Raw genomic sequence first — 17,096 nt, 5'->3', positions numbered from 1 at the left:
GCTCACACAACTCAAGGGATGGCAACATCCACAGCCCTCCTCACAGGGATACTTCTGCCAGACCTCTGCAAGGCAGCCACATGGTCCACACCCTCAACATTTGTCAAGCACTACAGGCTAGATATTCATGGAAGAATAGACTGACCTTTTGGTAGGGCAATCCTCTCTTCAGTCCGTCAGAGATGACACCATCCCTCCATCCATTCCAAGGTCAGCCTGCTAGTTGTCCATATATGTGATGCATAGAGACTACAAAGAAGAAACTCAGATTGCTCACCTGTAACCATCATACTTTGGGTGGCCATCTGTGCTGTCACACAGCCCACTAAATGGCCCTGCTTGGTATTGAACCTTAAAACTACCCCCCTTTCTGGGAGCACACAGAGGCTGGACCAGGTTGGTATGACACTCTTCCCTGAGCCGTATGGTGGTCTCAGTGGAACTAAGGGAATGGGTGGGAGCATCCTCCCATGTATACCTAGAACCAGAAGGGGAGAGGCTCCTGCCAAAATAAACAGTTAGACATAGCATCCTCCTGACAACAGGCTTCACACGGGTACAGAGCCCGTATGTGTAAAAGTACAGATGACCACACAAAGAATGAAAGTTAGAGGTAAGCAACCTGCCTTTCTGCAAGCTCCGTTTCTCATGCACTTGCTTGCAGCATCCTGTCATGTGGGTTGCAGAGACTGATTAGTGAAGGAGGAGATGAGCAAAACAGGTGTGTGGACCAGATTTGCTAAAGGAGTTAGGCAAAGTAGCCTTTCTTTCCCCCATGGCTCTTGATTCATTACTGGAATAGGTGTGCTTTTTTCTGACAGAAGGTTATAAATCTGGAAAGCCCGAAGTACATTTAAAAAACTTGTGTTAGTTTTTGCTGATGCAACAAGATTTTTTCAGCCGTTTAGGTGGGATGTGCCATATGTTCAGTGAATTTTTTTCTTTGTGGCCACAGGTGCCTACAGCTGTGTTTCTGTTTAGCTGGAATGATGTTCAGGGTTTTTTCCCCTCACTTTTCTGTGCCAAGACTATCTAAAATGCATGATAAAATTTGGTGAACTAAGGGGCTGTTGTGTTTCTTTTAATTTTAAATACTGCTGAGAAAGGGGGATTGCATGTCTTAGAATTTCATTTAAGCTCTGCTGTGTTTCTTCTGTCAGCCTGCAGTAACATAGGCTGACCGTTGGTAAAGATTTGGTATAATCAATTGAAATAGACACACACATTTTCTTGCATGGTCCCTGTTTTTCTGGCCAGTGCCTGTGGGGCTGTCAGCTAAGTTGCTCTGGGATCCTGGAGGCATCATTCTTCATAATAAAGTGATTGCTGAGTCAAGGATGCAAAAACTGAGTTGCACTGCTGTATTTAGCATCGGAGATTGCAACATCCTTAGGATCTCAGCTTTCATGTAATAAAAGCAAGGTTTTTGTTCTTTTAATCCTTCTTGACTGCAAAGGATACAGTGCACAATCTAGTCAAAGTCACACCCTTTTAAATCCTGCTAGTTTTAATGGGAGATATTAAATTACATGCAAAGACCTTCCATTGAAATTGAGTACTCATTTCTGGCTATATTGTTCCCTAAGTGTTTCTTCTTTCTTTATATTAGACAGTTCTTCATAAAGTCTCCTGAAAACAGTGTGGTTTCCAAGTTATGCTTTCAGTGCAACCTTGCAAATAAATTTAACAGGAATGATCTCAATCCTTCAGTTTTTATAGTGGGTTTTCTGGGTCATCCTAATCATTATTACTACTAATAATTTATTTCATTTCTATGTAGCCTAATACCTGAAGCTCTCTGGGAGGTTTGCAACAGTACATAAAAGCAATACAATAAAATGTCATAGCATCTTATGAAAGAAACATTAAAAAACAATCCATTTCATATTGGGGTGCAGGACCTGTGACTACCACTAGCTAAGGCAAGTTCTAAAAGGAGTTCAGGGCATTCCCGGAGGATACACCTGTCCATGGCTGCGAGTCCCAATGGCTATATAGAACTTCCATGTTCAAAGGCAAAAGGAATCTGAATACTCATTTTTTAGAGAATGACAGCAGGGGAGGTTATTGCTTTTCATACCTAGCTTCGCACAGGCATATAGTTGGCCACTATGGGAAATCAGCAGGCAGACTAGAGTTACTTTGGGTCTCATTCAGCAGGGATAAACAAATCACCACTGAATGAGCCCTTAACTTCCCTTGGGAAAGTTTGTGAACTTTGCACTAGCTAATGTGAGATTTTGTTTTCAGAAGACTTGGAGCCTGGGTTTTGCTGAAGCTTAGGGACTGATAAATAGCTATATGTGGGATCAAGAAGGCATATGGCCAGTGACACTGGGTGAATACAGATGATCATCTAACAGTGGTAACTTGCTGCACTATGTCAGAAAGCACTTGCGAAACTGGTTCATAACATCTTGACAAGGGATGAAGAGCATTTTATTATGAATGTTCATCTGACCACAAATCGGAGGGAGTTAGGGGATTTGGCCAAGGACTTTTGGATTCCTGGGAATTTATCCATGCCCTAGTGGTCATCTATATTCACCCACTAAGAGGTTTTTGTATTACCCACTGAGAGTATTTTATATGAAACTCTCAATGGACTAATTTCTTGGTGACAACTTCACAATTTTCCAGTAGCACATTTTGTGTGGATTTCAGGGGCTAAATCTGCAGGAGTGCCTGGTTGTGTCTTTTAATCCAGTGGAGTAAATACATATGTGCTTCTAATTCCATCCAAATCCATGGGTGTCCATAGCAGGTGGGTGGGGCAGGGGACACATGCAACAGTTTCCTTTCTATGCATTGCTGAGTCTTGCTCATAAGAAGACCTGCATCACTGCCTGAGAAGATATGTGGGATTCGTTGTTGGTTTGCTCTTTCCTTTTAGATTCACTGCTTCTACTGCTGCTTTTGTAGAGGTGTTGATCCACTATGCTTCCTTGCAGGTGAGTGTAGTCCAGGACTCTGTCAATATCTCCGGCCAAAACTCCATGAACATGGTGAAAGTACCTGAATGCCGTTTGGCTGATGAGTTGGGAGGCCTCTGGGAAAACTCCCGCTTCACTGACTGCTGCCTGTGTGTGGCAGGCCAGGAGTTCCAAGCTCACAAAGCCATATTAGCAGGTCGGTATTGATATGGACATGAGGCTTAGCAGGATGGTGGATGGACAGATTAGTGGCAAGATGGTGCCTTGATGAGCTTGCCTTTTGTAGGTTGCCTCTATATTTTAAAGGGCTTCAAGTAACAGTTCTAAAAGATGGGAATCAGTGATCTGAGGAGAAAGATGGAGAGCAGTGGGATTGCATTTTGGAAATCTTTAGAAAGATAAGCCAATCGCTAAGGATATGGAGGGAAAGAGTGCAAATGAAACTGTAAACTCTGTTTCACAATAAATTGTCTATATATTGAAAGTCAGGGAATTCTGTTTGCTACAGAATTCAGCTTTCAGGAATGATGATGGTTTGAAAGACAAGTTTCTGGCTTTGATGTCTGCAAATACATCAGTGAACCAGTACAAGCAGTGCTTGCTGAAATTCTAGAATTAAAATATGTCCCGTTGACAGAGTCAGATCTTGGTGCGCTGCATAGTTTGTTGTCATCTCCATGCTTAGCAAAACCAAAATGAATTATGCAAGATTAAAAAATGTGTTCAACTTGCATGATTTGTACAGATGCAGAACTTAGTTTGTCTGTGTGAATGTGTGTGTGGTTTGCTTTTTAAAATTTAGCAGAGAGTGCACACAGTCCTGTGCACACTGTGACAAACTGTGACTCACTGTGGCAGGCTGGCAAAGGAAACCTCCAGCATTGTAGTAAGAGAGAACAGAGGCTGGCCTAATAAGGGAGCAATAGACACCCTCGCTAAACTGTTTACAAATCCTCTCTTGCTTTGGGGAGGCGGCGTAGAGGGGACAGGGAAACTAGATTTAAACCGGCTTACTTTTAGAGTATTTATGCCCCTGGAAAGACACCTGATATGTGTCTCTCATTAACATTATATTTATTTTTGACATACCCCTTTTATACTGGTGCCTGTGTATGGAGGTACTGATTGTACATGTCATTTCCTCCTTGGAGAGCAAGGTTCTCACTTGGCATCTTTTTAATCATATCTGTGTGTTCTTTCTTTCTCCTCCCCGTTGCTTCTGGTCACAGCACGTTCTCCAGTTTTCAGCGCTATGTTTGAACATGAGATGGAAGAGAGTAAAAAGGTAAGTGCAGTCTTCTTGTCACGATGAAGAGTTGTTTGCTGGTCTACATGTGAGGAGATGTTGAGGAGGTGAAACAATTCTTGGTTGACCTACCTGGTAGCTTAAAAAGGTTATAGACTTTTGACCTCTGCCCACAAATGTCTTAGTCAGGCAGAGAGACTCAAAGCAGCAATAAAAGGTATTGCTGTTAATGTATCCAGGCTGACGAGGCATCACACTCTGGGAACAGAGAAGAGGAGAGCTGTCAGTGTGAACTGCATCTTGGACAGATAGGTCCTAAGTGAAAGAGTGGCTAGGGATCCAACATTGCCCATGAAAACAAAACGTTGCTGTAATTCAGCAACTGACTTTCCTCTTTGTTTGGTTCAAGAACCCAAACTAGAGCATGGGATACAACACTGAGATTCAGATCTCTGTTTATCTGTGGGTGTCCTTGGCCCAGGGTGCAAGCCCTCTGCAGGCATTCACCTGCTTCTGTATAGGGCTAAAGTGGGGAGGGGAATGTCAGGGCGCACATAAACCCAGTGTCCCTTCTTGCTGCCACTTAGACTTTTGTATCTTTTCCAGTCACAGGAGCTCTGTAAGTATATTCAACCTAGCACACTTACAGAGCTCTTTTGAGATCCTTGTGCTAAATATATGAAGGTCTAACTGGCAACGGGGCATGTTGTGGAGTGGCTTAGTGTGTGCCAATGTCCCATTTCTCACTTTAGCCCTAAACATGAGCAAGTGAATGCCTCCATAGAGTTGCAGCTTTTCAGCCATTCCTTGCAGTCTTGTGAACAACATAGGATTAATAGATGAGTATATTTATAACTCCCTCTGAACTCTTTGAATTGAGCAAAAAGGGAAATCACAATAAATTCTTCTAAAGGCAGGAAATAGGCAAAAATTAAGATATATGCAATGCTGGAGGTTAATTGGGAAAATACTGTTAGCTATTTAAGATTATATTTCTGTAACAATAAATGGTGGCTTCTTCTATTATTATCTAAAATGACAGAAAAAGCATTAAGAGAGAAGTTTCAATATGTTACCTGTAGCTGGAAAAGCTAGTTGAGATTCAAAAATATTCTGTTCCCTGCGTTTACTCTCCTAAATATTTAATATGCTTTCCAAATTGTTAACATGCAATACTGAAAGAAATATTTTGGGTGGAAAAGGGACAGTTTGGTCTATTGTCTGCATGTCAATAGAATAATCTTAATCTCCTCTCTGCTGCAGAATCGAGTAGAAATCAATGATGTGGAGCCTGAAGTTTTTAAAGAAATGATGTGTTTCATTTACACGGGGAAGGCACCTAACCTTGACAAGATGGCTGATGATTTGCTTGCAGCTGCTGACAAGGTACACAAGGCACATGGCAGGCCAGCCATTGACCTTTTTCTTTTTCTGGCCTTAGAGCCAACATGGAGACTGTGATGCTGGGATATTTGCTTTCTACATTAGATACCAAAGCCATTTATTTTGTCACTTCTTGCATTGGCTGATATGTTTTAAATTGAAGGGGAATTTTCATACCTTGGACCATGTGTTGTGACTTTCTGGGAGAAAACCATTTTTGATGTCTTGCCAAATTAATTCCCTAGGTCTTGGGACATACCTTAATAGGTTTTCTGAGCTCTTCCAGCTGTCTTCATATGGCAGGAATTGTCAGCTTCTTATGTCAGAAGACCAAATCCCTTCACTCACCAACCCACCAAGAATGCTTGGTGGCTGAGTCAGTTAGTTTTACTTTCCCCCATCTTCCTTCCTTGACTCAGCCTCAGGAAGCAGAGTTCAGCAAGATCAACATATTTCCTTAAAGGTAGCAGCTCATCAGGATCCTAGTGGCTTCCTCAGAGTCATCCTCCTAGGCAGACCTCTCCTCTTGCAGACTGGGAAGTGCCTGCTGTTTTGAAAGCAGCCCATGACTCTTTTGCATGTTACAAATTAATATTGTCTTCTGGACCAGAAGCAATTTAATGAAACATGATACAGTGTCCTACTTTCTGTGAAATGAGAGGACACTTCCTCACTGCAGAGGCCTCTGAGATGCCCCTCTCCTCTAAAAGGCAGAGGTCATCTGGAAGTTAAGGAAGCTACACCAACATGCTTGATACCTACCACTCCTTCTTTGGATTTGTGAGTTGCTGTGTCCTTTCTTACCTCATAGGTACCTTGCTCATCAAAAAACAAAAGGGGTGCCTCCTAAGGTGTAAGAAGCAATTTGGTATGGGGAGGGTTTGGTAGGGGGCTGGGAAGTTCATCTAGTGGCCCATGGACCACTAGATGATCATCCTTAAATAGCATGTTGTTGGAGTAGGAGGTTTGAATCTGGTTGTTAGTACTGGGCACCTGTTCAGAACTGGAATACAAAATATGGAGCTTCCACAAATTCAAACAAGGCAGCTTCCTCCTCCTCCTCTTTTCCTTTCACAGAAGAATTTCGATACTAGAAGAGAAAATATCCCACCCTTTGAGATGGAACCACAGGAAGTTCCCTTTCCTGTCCTCTTTTCTTCTATCCTCCCCTTGCTGGAGAAGACAGGGTGGGCAAAAGGAGAGCAGTAGGAATCGTTTCCTTTGGTTCTTTTCTTTTCTCTCTTGTTTAGCTAAGTGCCATCTTTAGAAGTGTGGGATGTGAAGGGCATAACTGACAGCTGAGAAATTTAAATGAGGGTTTTTCATGCTTCTCAGGCACATTGCTTGCTATTAACCTTTGTTACACAGAGATTGTTGTTCTCCTCTGGTATTGAAAACTACAAATATCTGAGTGGAAGAATAAAATTTTGGGTCTAGGAACTTCAGATATATTTTAAAATTTGATTCTAGGAAGTTCTGATCAAATAGACGAAATTACTTAGAATGTGGAAGTTTATTTTAGCCAAATTCCAGGCAGGCAGGTTGGGACAAAGAACAGAACTTGAGAAAGATGAACAGAAATTTGAATTATTTTCCAGCCTTGGTCCAAAATGCCAGCAGAATAAACAATGAGAAATCCCTTGTGAATTGAGCCATATTGTGGTTTGGGCCTAGGAAGGAAAGCAATAGTGAATTTTGGATGGAACACCGCAATACAAAACATATTATTTTTGTGTGTATTGGTAGAAATTTGTCTCCCTACCACCCACGCAACTATCCAGCAGATGCCAATAAGTCTTGTTCGCTAGCACACCAAAAGCCCATCTCAGCCTAGTTTGCTTTGGTGGAAGGTTAATTTTACAGCACACTCCACAGCATTAAATACCCAGCCATTGGTAAGTAAAAACGTTTGGTGTGGGACAACAGTTTGGGGTGCAGGATTCGGGCTTTTTTTAATGTAGCCCTTTCCTCTAAACATCCCCAGGTGTCTTTTTAAAAACAGAAAGCAAAACCTTTTATGGTAGCACATAAAATCTCTTAATATTTGCCCAAGAGGCTTGGGAGCAGCTTGTTCTGTCTTTGCACCAGTCTCTTGGGGAAAATATGTAATTATACTATAAACAAAACACAGTGCATATGCAGAACTCTGGAGACCTACCACTGGACTCTTGGGTGAAAATGTGATTAGAGGCGTAGGCTTTGTCTTTCAAAAGTGTAATTGAGGAGGATGTGAAAGCATGCTGTAATACCTGAAAGGCCCAAATACACTCACCTTTGCTCTAGCTGCACATATGGACTGCTTTATTGGCTTGCATGTTCCTTGTGCCCAAACCTCTGAAGTTCTGCAAATAGGATAAGTTATGCAGATTAGCTGCTATAACTTTGCATAATGTGGCTTCAGTGATTCAAGCTTGGCACGTACATTGACTATTTCTGGCAAAAAAACCCAGGGGTGATGGAGGAAGAGCATAGAGATATTTCCAGTTTTCTTTTTTCTCCCCAGTCAGAAGGCCTTGGAGGTTTTGTGGATGTTGAGATTGTGTGTTCTGTCCCTTTGTGAGGAACACTGACAGATGCCCAGAATATCCTCACAATGCCGTCCGGGGGAGCTCTTTCGGGTGGTACAAGGGCTGGTTCATCCAGGCCCCAAGAAAGGCCCCGTGCCACCCTCGACAGTCCACTGTGACAACTTTGCCAAGCATTTTAAGGAGAAAATCACTCAGATTCGTCATGAGCTGTATTCCACTAGTGACTCAGAGCCTCCTGGGGAGGTGCCAATGTTGCCGTCTGGTCCAAAATTGATGGATGAGTTTCAGTTGTTGCAGCCTGATGATGTGGACAAGGTGCTTGGACAAGTACGTCCCACCACCTGCTTATTGGACCCTTGCCCATCTTGGCTACTTAACAAAGCCAAGCATGCGATAGGGACCTGGATCCTGGAGGTGGTCAATGCCTCCTTTAAAGGAGGCGGTAGTCTGGCCAGTCCTAAAGAAGGCATCCCTGGATCCAGAGATGGCCACCAATTATAGACCGGTGGCCAACATCCCATTCCTGGGCAAGGTGTTAGAGCGGGTGGTGGCGGGACAACTCCAAGCACTCTTGGATGAAACTGATTATCTGGACCCACTTCAGTCCGGCTTCAGACCTGGGTACGGCACTGAATCTGCCTTGGTCGCCCTGTATGATGACCTGTGCAGGGAGAGAGACAGGGAGAGTGTGTCCCTGTTGGTCCTCCTGAACCTCTCAGCGGCTTTCGATACCATTGACCATGGTATCCTCCTAGATAGGCTAGCGGGATTGGGAGTTGGAGGCACTACTTTGCAGTGGTTCCACTCCTATCTCAATGGCCGATTCCAGAAGGTGGTGCTGGGGGACCACGCCTCTGTGCCATGGCAGCTATGCCATGGAGTTCTGCAGGGATCCATTTTGTCCCCCTTGCTATTCAACATCTACATGAAACTGCTGGGAGAGGTCATTAGGAGGTGTGGGCTGCGGAATCATCAGTACGTTGATGATACCCAGCTCTACCTCTCGTTTTCAACCAATCCAGGTGAGGCAGTGGCTGTGCTGAACCGGTGCCTGGCTGAGGTAATGGGCTGGATGAGAGCCAATGAACTGAAGCTCAATCCAGACAAGATGGAGGTCCTGTTGGTAGGAGGGTCGGGCTTCGGGATGGGGGACCTGGACCTTGTCCTGAATGGGGTTGCACTCCCTCTTAGGGACAGGGTTCGCAGCTTGGGAGTGCTCCTCAACCCAGAGCTGTCATTAGAAGCTCAGGTGACAGCGGTGGCGAGCAGCGCTTTCTTTCAGCTTTGGCTGATCCATCAGCTGTGTCCCTACCAGGAGAACAATTGCCTTGTGACAGTGACACATGCATTGGTAACTTCCTGATTAGACTTCTGTAACGCGCTCTACGCGGGGCTGCCCTTGAAGACCATCTGGATACTTCAGTTGCTGCAAAATAGAGCTGCCAGGCTGCTGATGGGGACTGGGCGTTGTTCACATATAACCCCAGTCCTCTGTCAGCTTCACTGGCTCCCCATTGAAGTCCGGGCCCAATTCAAGGTGCTGGTTATCACCTATAAAGCCCTGAACCGCTTAGGACCTGGTTATCTAAAGGAACGCTTGCGCCCATATATACCCTCCCGCCCCTTGAGATCAGCGGCAGAGGCCCTTCTGCGGGAACCCTCTGTGAAAGATATTATGAGGGTGAGTACCCAGAGGAGGACCTTCTCTGCGGTGGCGCCCCACTTATGGAATGCACTCCCCAGAGAGGTCTGCCTGATGCCATCGTTATTTGTTTTTTGGCGCCAGGCCAAGACCTTTTTATTTAAATGTTATTTTAATTGTTTATTTATTGTTTTTATATTTATGCCAGGATGTTTCCAGATTTTTAATGTATCTGTATAGTTATTTATTTGTATTGGAAGCCACCCCGAGGCTTTTGCGAATGGGGCGGCATATAAGTGTTCCAAATAAATAAATTAAATAAATAAATATATGTCCTTTTTCTCCCCACATCACCAAATGATTCTGTATAGTGAGTCAAAGTATTTCTACTGTAGGACTGGGGAGAATTGGTTGGATCCAAACTTAAGGTGCAATCCTGTGTACATTTAGACCAAAAAATATGTCCTGCAGCTCCCAGCATCTTCCAGCCTGATATATTGGATTGTGCTCTAAGTGATGTTTAGAAAGAGACTCACGGAAATCAGTGTGACTTAATCAATCTTGGTGATGACTAAATTAAGTCTCACAGATTTTTAGTTGGACTACTCTGAGCATGACTTAAGTCTGGATTCAACCTACAATGTTTTCCATGTATTGTCTTGATGTAATGCTACTTTTATTGTCAGGGAAATATTAGGAAGAACTTGGAATGTATGTTCCAACAAACAAAGACTCTTACCAGAACAGAGATGCTGTAAGATTTTTAAAAAATGGGGCAGAACCATAACTACAGAAACTATTTTATGTCCTGTACTATAAACACACACGTGGATGTGGGAGACTCTTCCTTAACAGTGTAGCCTCTTTTAATTTTCCAATTTTTGGGCAACGTCATTCACCATCCTTTTATATATTCTTGCAGTACGCCCTGGAACGCTTGAAGGTGATGTGTGAAGATGCTCTGTGCAGCAACCTGTCTGTAGAAAATGCAGCAGAGATCCTGATCTTGGCTGATCTACACAGTGCAGATCAGCTAAAAACTCAGGCAGTTGACTTCATAAACTAGTAAGTAGGTTTTCCTTTTTTGTCCCAATGTTTAGGAAAATCTGGCAAGTAGAAGTCTGGGTGCAAACCTCCACTGCATTTCACTGATTCTAGGTTGTGTCAGAATCAGTGGGTTCCTATGATAAGGGGGAATAGACAGTGTGTGTGAGATGTGGTGTGTGTGTGTGTATGAATATTACTGCTCCACCAAACAAGATCCCTCTCTCCCTGTTTTGGGCCTACATGGACCTTCCTTTTCAGAACATCAGTAGCTTTCCCCTGTAAACTGCAGCTGCTCTTGTGTTATGTCTTTGTGCTGAAAAGACATAGTGCCTGACTATTGCATAATCCTTAAGAAGGAATATGGAGAGAAGCACCTATTTTTGCCAAGAAAGACCATAGTAGTTGCATTCATATTCATTCTCTCTCAGGTAACCCATGGGAAGTAAGCTGGGAATCTCAAAAGCAAATCCTGCAGGAGCTGAGGCATGTCAACCTGAAGTACGACACTAGCAGTAAACAGCCACTGCAAAGTGTCCCCTGTCTAGATTGATTTTGAGGCTTCTTTTATAACAGCTGGAGTTCTAAAGACAAGGGCAAAGGAGGGGATAGAAACAGCCTTTGCATCTCAAAAGGACACATGAGGGCAAGTGGGAAAGATAAGCTTTGAAACAGCCTTCACTTACCAGGCCAACTTGTGACCTTCAGCTCCCATAAGCTCTAGCCACCATAGCCAATAGTGAGGGGTCATGAAACCATCTGGCGGGCCACAAGTTCCCCACCCCAAGTGTTTACACTGCACTGTTTAAGAGTCTCTACAAAAAAGCTGTACACTTTTAGGCAAATTGTGAGGTATTTTTAAAAGACATAGAAGTAGTGGAGAATCCCCAAGCCACTTCCTTCCTTTGCTGTATTGAACTGTTCAGTGTTGCTTTCTCATGCATCTTTTCAAACTAGTAATTTTGGGTTCTTGGTGACTGTTTTCAGCCATGCTTCTGATGTCATGGAGACTTCAGGCTGGAAATCGATGGTTTTATCTCACCCTCATTTGGTGGCTGAGGCATATCGTTCGTTGGCTTCTGCACAGTGCCCGTTTCTGGGACCCCCACGCAAGCGGCTGAAGCAGTCCTAAGGCTGGACCCCATCACACAACCTTGTGTGTGTGTGTGTGTATTTTTTTTAATGGAAGTAGCGACGGAAGAAGTTGCTTCTCCCAACTTTGACCACCAGGTAGATGATGCAACCTGTGGAGCTTTTTACTCTGTTGTTGGGGGGTGGGGGGGTGGGGGAAAAGACTGCTTTGGGACATGCAGACTTTTAAAACAAAGCAACACAAAAAACAGCACCGAGTAAACTTGGGGGCAAATGTGGGTGGGGTGGATTTTGGGTAAAGGGGACTGTTCAACTACTATATCCCTGTGGCTGCATTGTCTGTGTGTTTCCCTTTGACTTGGCTGAGTCAAGAACTTAAGGGGGTTGGCCAGGTGCTGGCCCAAGACAACAGATCCCAACAATACTAAATGGAATTTAAGGCAAAAAAGTAAAAAGGAAAGAAGGAGAGACAACAAATAGCACCTGCGTCTGACAGCACAGAAGAAGAAGTCGGGTATGCTAAGAGCAAAGAAGACTCTCTGTTTTGCTTCTGAAACAAGATAGGCCCTAAACAGGGGGATGGAGGAAACGGCCATGTTAAAATGAAGCCTGCTTATCAGAGCATCGATGGATTTTATAGTGAGAGACCTTTGAGAGGGAGAGACCTTCCAACCATCCTGAAAACCCTGCATTTGCCATCCAGCTAGGATGAGGTGATTGGTCTCTCTTGGTAGCACTTGTTTATTAACTGTGGACAAAGAAAAAGCAAAACCCTCTCACGAAGCAGCAACTTCTTAAAAATAAAGAGAAGGCTTCTTGAGGAGATGCTCCAGAAGATGTGTATAAGATGGGGGCAGCCATTATAAACTTTCAGGAACTGTTGATGATATTCATGACTTGGAAATGGCTGCCCAGGAACAATGGTTACTTGTTTAGATATCGTGGGAATTTTGTTTTTCTGGTACCTCTTTTTCCTGCTTTAATTTTGTTTCCTATTAACTCCTGTGATCCCTTCACACCCTCTGACCCTTTTTGTTTTTTAAAAAAGAAATTTTATTGTTCATGAACACTGTGTCAAAGGTTTCTTGTCCTGAGTTGCTAAAGCGATTCTTATTGAGTGTTTGTACCCATTCTGCTGGTTTGTAGACAGTCTGGTCCTGTTCCATTCTAAGCCAGTTTTCTTTTACAGGAAAGAAGTTCCAGAATAGCTGGTAAAGCTTCTCTTCTCTTCTCTTTTCTTTTTTTTGAAATATAATTACGCTTTTGTACTGTGTGTTGTTCTGTCGTGTCTTCATGGTCTTCTGTCCTTCCTTCCTTCCTTCCTTCCTTCCTTCCTTCCTTCCTTCCTTCCTTCAAAAATACCTTTCCTTCAGTTCAGTACAGCAGAATTGGTTTATGTGTCTGCTGTATTAATGCTAACTTACTTTGTTTTTACAGCCCAGTAATTGTAGTCCAGCCACCATAGCTGCCACTTAATATTTCAGCAAGAACCAGTTTTAAGAGCTGGCTTTCCTGGAGTTTTTCAGGGGAGGGGTAGGTTTCTGCTTGACTTCTCCCTCTTGCATAAAGGAATAGGACCAAGAGGGAGAGGGGAAAGATCTCTCTTGTCTCACCTTGCATAAAATATAAAAGCTAAGATGGAATATCTATCTTAGCCCATTTTCACTTTAGCTCAGAAGTAGGCAACCTCTTTTTGATAATGGATACATTTGAAAATGGGGGGAACTGTCCCAAGTACTATCACAAAATAGGTGCCATAGAGAGAGGAAAAAAGGACAAATAATTTCCCCACAAAACTTGAATACAAGGCAGAGGTGGTGTGCGAGTTCCAACACCTGAAACAATTCCTTGGAACCCACAGTTTTCAACTCCAGTACAAGCCTATTTCACTGCAATCTCAGCTTGCCAGTAAGAAAAAAAAGTTTGAACAATTGTGAGAGGCGTAGGATATCTGGATGCTGAGAAAGGGGTCTGGGGGTGCATTAGTGGCACAACTTTGCCTAAGCCTGTTCTAACTCCGAGGTGTAGGAGCAGTTCTCAAAAGAGAAGGCAAATGTGGCATGGCAAATCCCACACTAGTATTGCAACTTGAACTAGAATGCTACTGCATGTTCTCAATTTGCTCTGCAGATCAATAGGAGGTCCATAGGTTTGGCAACGAGGAAAGTAGGGTGCAAATGCATAGGCTGGACAGATCCTCAAATCGGAGTTCTACGCCTGATGCTGTTGTAGTCGGGAAGAACAACAAATGGGACTTGCAGCAAAAGGTTGCAATAGATTTTTTTCTGTTAATAGGAGCATTCCTCTTCAGGATTCTGTCCATTTTCTCCAAGCAGGGCATTCTATTCCTCTGCCTGTCTGCACCCTTCCCCTGCCCTTGTCTGATAGTCAGTACTCTGTAACTGCTGAGCATGTTTGGTCCCCATTGGGCTATTCTGTGCATTGGAGACTTTTTTTCCTTCTGCAAACCTTGGCATTCTTTGGAGGATATTGATACCTCTCTAGTTTCTCAGCGGACCTGTTTGACTTCCGTTCTAGTGCCACTCCCTTCCAGAGAGAGGGTCATATTCTCTTATTCTTTTTTGGCTTTCTCACCCTCTTGAAATCTCACAATAGGTACCACTTTCTATCCTTGCATGGTGCTAAGCTAAAAGCAATTTGAAATCCCTGGCTTCCTTTATAAAACTGGGTGGCAGGGTAGAGAATTGAAACAGGGTGTGTTAAGTTCAATCTTTTCACTTAGCCTCCAAATCCAGATAAACTAGCTTTCTTATATCGATAAAACCGCTTTGACTTTAAGCTGCCTTAATAGGAAGCCATACCAGTTGGTAGTCCTGCTAGCCCTGACTGGCAGCGACTCTAGCATGTCAGAACAAGGCCTTCCTTAGCCTTGAAATTTAGACCCCTTTCTAGCAGGAGGTTCTGGCAACTGAAAACTGTACAAGAACTGTACTGTGGGGCTAACAATGGAGGATTCCCCCATAAGTGGAGCTGGGCGGAAGTGGGAAGTTGGGGAAATGTTACTCTGGTTTGAATTTGTTCCCTTGGTGTTCAGGCTATGTGGTGTGTGCCTGCTGTCAAATCTAATAAACTCTTCCAGTGGTCATGCCTGTCTTGCATTGAGGGACTGCATTGCAATTCTGCGAGAGCAGAATGGAAGGACCAATTTATTTCACTGTGTAAGGTGTTCTATTCCCTGTTTTTAATACTGTTATGAAGAAGGCATTTGTGACTTTCTTTCTGCAGCTCAGGAACAAACTCTGGGGATGTTTGCTTGTTTATGAAGCAGGAACTGGTGTCTTAGTTGGCCAGACCTGTGCCATTTCCCTGTTCAATTATTCAGTAGCATGTGGCATCTTTTTTCTCTTAGTTTGTGTTTCCATGCTAGCCAGCTGGCCATGGAAAATGGGAAGCTCCTCCCCTTCATTCTCTCTTCTAACTTTTTCTGTCTCTGCCCCATCCAAACTGCCATGTGCAATTTGGGGATAATATTGACCAATTCCACAGACTTGTTTACAAAGATTTCTGAAATAATGTATGTGGAATGCTTAGAAATGTCTAAATGCTAAGTATTATCACTGTGTTGTGTTCAGCCTGTCTCAGCAGAGGAGCTGATGTGTGGGAAAGAACAGGTGCAATGTTAATCCAGGTTTGGGATTTAAGGTTCCTCTGAATTTAAAAAAAAAGTGTCCAAGGTAGTCCTGACAACATATGATTGACATACCAGGAAGTCTGCAGCCAAGGCACCATGGTTTGTATGTTACACCAGCTTCTTGGTTATATAGCCCACATGTTAAGTGTCCTAATTATGTAGGAGTAGCCCAGTTTGCATGAACAAATAGCCCATGGTTAATACACCAAGGGTTGTTTGTAAGCATGACTGTGTTGGCTTTTGCTTCTCCCCACTCTCTCTACAAATTGCAAAACAGCCTAGATTGCTTGGTTGTTGTAATATGTGAACCTGGCCCTGAGTTTGCATATCATGTCAACAACCCAGGATTTAGCCCATTGTTTTGCAATCCAGAAAAAGGTAGAAGTTGGCAAGTGAGCAAGAGTCAGCACACTTGCATTCCTAAACTACCCACAGTTTGTTAACCATGGTTAATTTACTTATGTGAACTAGCTGATAGCTTTTGAATCCAAGATACAATAGCCAATGAAAACCTTTGGGTCCTCAGTGGTTTCTATACAAGTAACCTTTCGCTCGCTTGAATTTTAAGGGAGGTTTAGCCAGTGGTTCTGAACCTGGGTCCCAAATATGGTTCTACTATAACTCTAATCAACCTTGATTATTGGCCATGTTGATTGGGGCTGATGGGAACTGTAGTCCAACATTATCTCAGGAGCAAAAGGCAGGAACTATTAGATTACAGCAATTCATGGCAGGTCAGTTTTTCAATGACTATTTGTGTGTATCAAGTTTCCTAGTCACCTCTGAATTGCAGCTTACAATATCAAAATGTATATTGGTAAGAGGTAAAAGGCAGTGTGACTTCCAGCTACTGGGGACAAATGAGGTTGCCACTACTTCACATCTTGCTTCTTCTAGGACGTAGTGAAACTTTATCCCATCTCAGCCATTGTTAAATCTTCCAAAAACTTAGCATCATTGCTTCTTCATGGAGTCCGTGCATCACACATATGAGCTGTGCACCTGCATTGGGCCTCTTGTAGGGAAGATTTCCTAACTAAACTTGTTTTGATGGGAGTCCCTCCCTTCCTGCCTCTCAATATATCTGGAAGGGGTTCCCACCCACTTCCTCAGTTTCTTTTCAGTGGTCACTGTGGGTACCTTGGGACTCTCCTCTATTAGTAGCTCATACTTTCCCTGACTCATTCTCTACATGTGTTTTTGCTTTCTCTAAAACTCTGATTTCTACAGCATTTACCCCCTTTTCTTCCCTAACCTAACCCTTCACACCCCCCATCATTTCTCTTGTTCTCAACACTGTCTTCTCTATTCTCCTCCTCCGTGCTGGCACTCAAGGCACCATTTTGGAAGTGTGCTCATTGAGGGAGCAAGCTGCCTCCAGTGGATGCCCTTCTTGTTGCCTGGGTGAGGGGCACCTCATGGAGGCCTCTCTATATTGCCAGGCCTTCACTAAACAGGCAGCCAATTCAGCCAGATCCTGGGCTTTGAAATTGCGACACCAGCCACCTGTGGCTGCAGGGGCTCCTCTAGCCATGCCACCTACCCCTTCTACACCAGAGCACTTGGCTGAGACCCA

General features: G+C 43.6%; 1 protein-coding gene across 11 annotated transcripts in view; it reads left to right on the top strand.

Moving 5' to 3' along the window:
* LOC123030648 (speckle type BTB/POZ protein) overlaps positions 1 to 17,096 on the top strand; it is a 122,122-nt gene that overhangs the window by 41,030 nt on the left and 63,996 nt on the right. For 6 of the 11 annotated variants that reach the window (XM_044444744.1, XM_044444748.1, XM_044444745.1 and 3 more), the window contains exons 6-10: positions 2,952 to 3,129; positions 4,163 to 4,218; positions 5,443 to 5,565; positions 10,655 to 10,797; positions 11,764 to 12,041. In XM_044444744.1, the coding sequence (XP_044300679.1) occupies positions 2,952 to 3,129; positions 4,163 to 4,218; positions 5,443 to 5,565; positions 10,655 to 10,797; positions 11,764 to 11,908 (645 nt within the window). In that variant the 3' untranslated portion in view covers positions 11,909 to 12,041. Of the gene's footprint in view, positions 1 to 2,951; positions 3,130 to 4,162; positions 4,219 to 5,442; positions 5,566 to 10,654; positions 10,798 to 11,763; positions 12,042 to 17,096 lie in introns of those variants that run through there. The other 5 variants (XR_006416135.1, XR_006416133.1, XR_006416134.1 and 2 more) reach the window with 1 other exon arrangement.

Source organism: Varanus komodoensis, unplaced genomic scaffold (genome assembly GCF_004798865.1).
Source record: "Varanus komodoensis strain SLA01 unplaced genomic scaffold, ASM479886v1 scaffold45, whole genome shotgun sequence".
Taxonomy (NCBI): Eukaryota; Metazoa; Chordata; class Lepidosauria; order Squamata; family Varanidae; genus Varanus; species Varanus komodoensis.
This window is presented reverse-complemented; position numbering and strand designations above follow the sequence as displayed.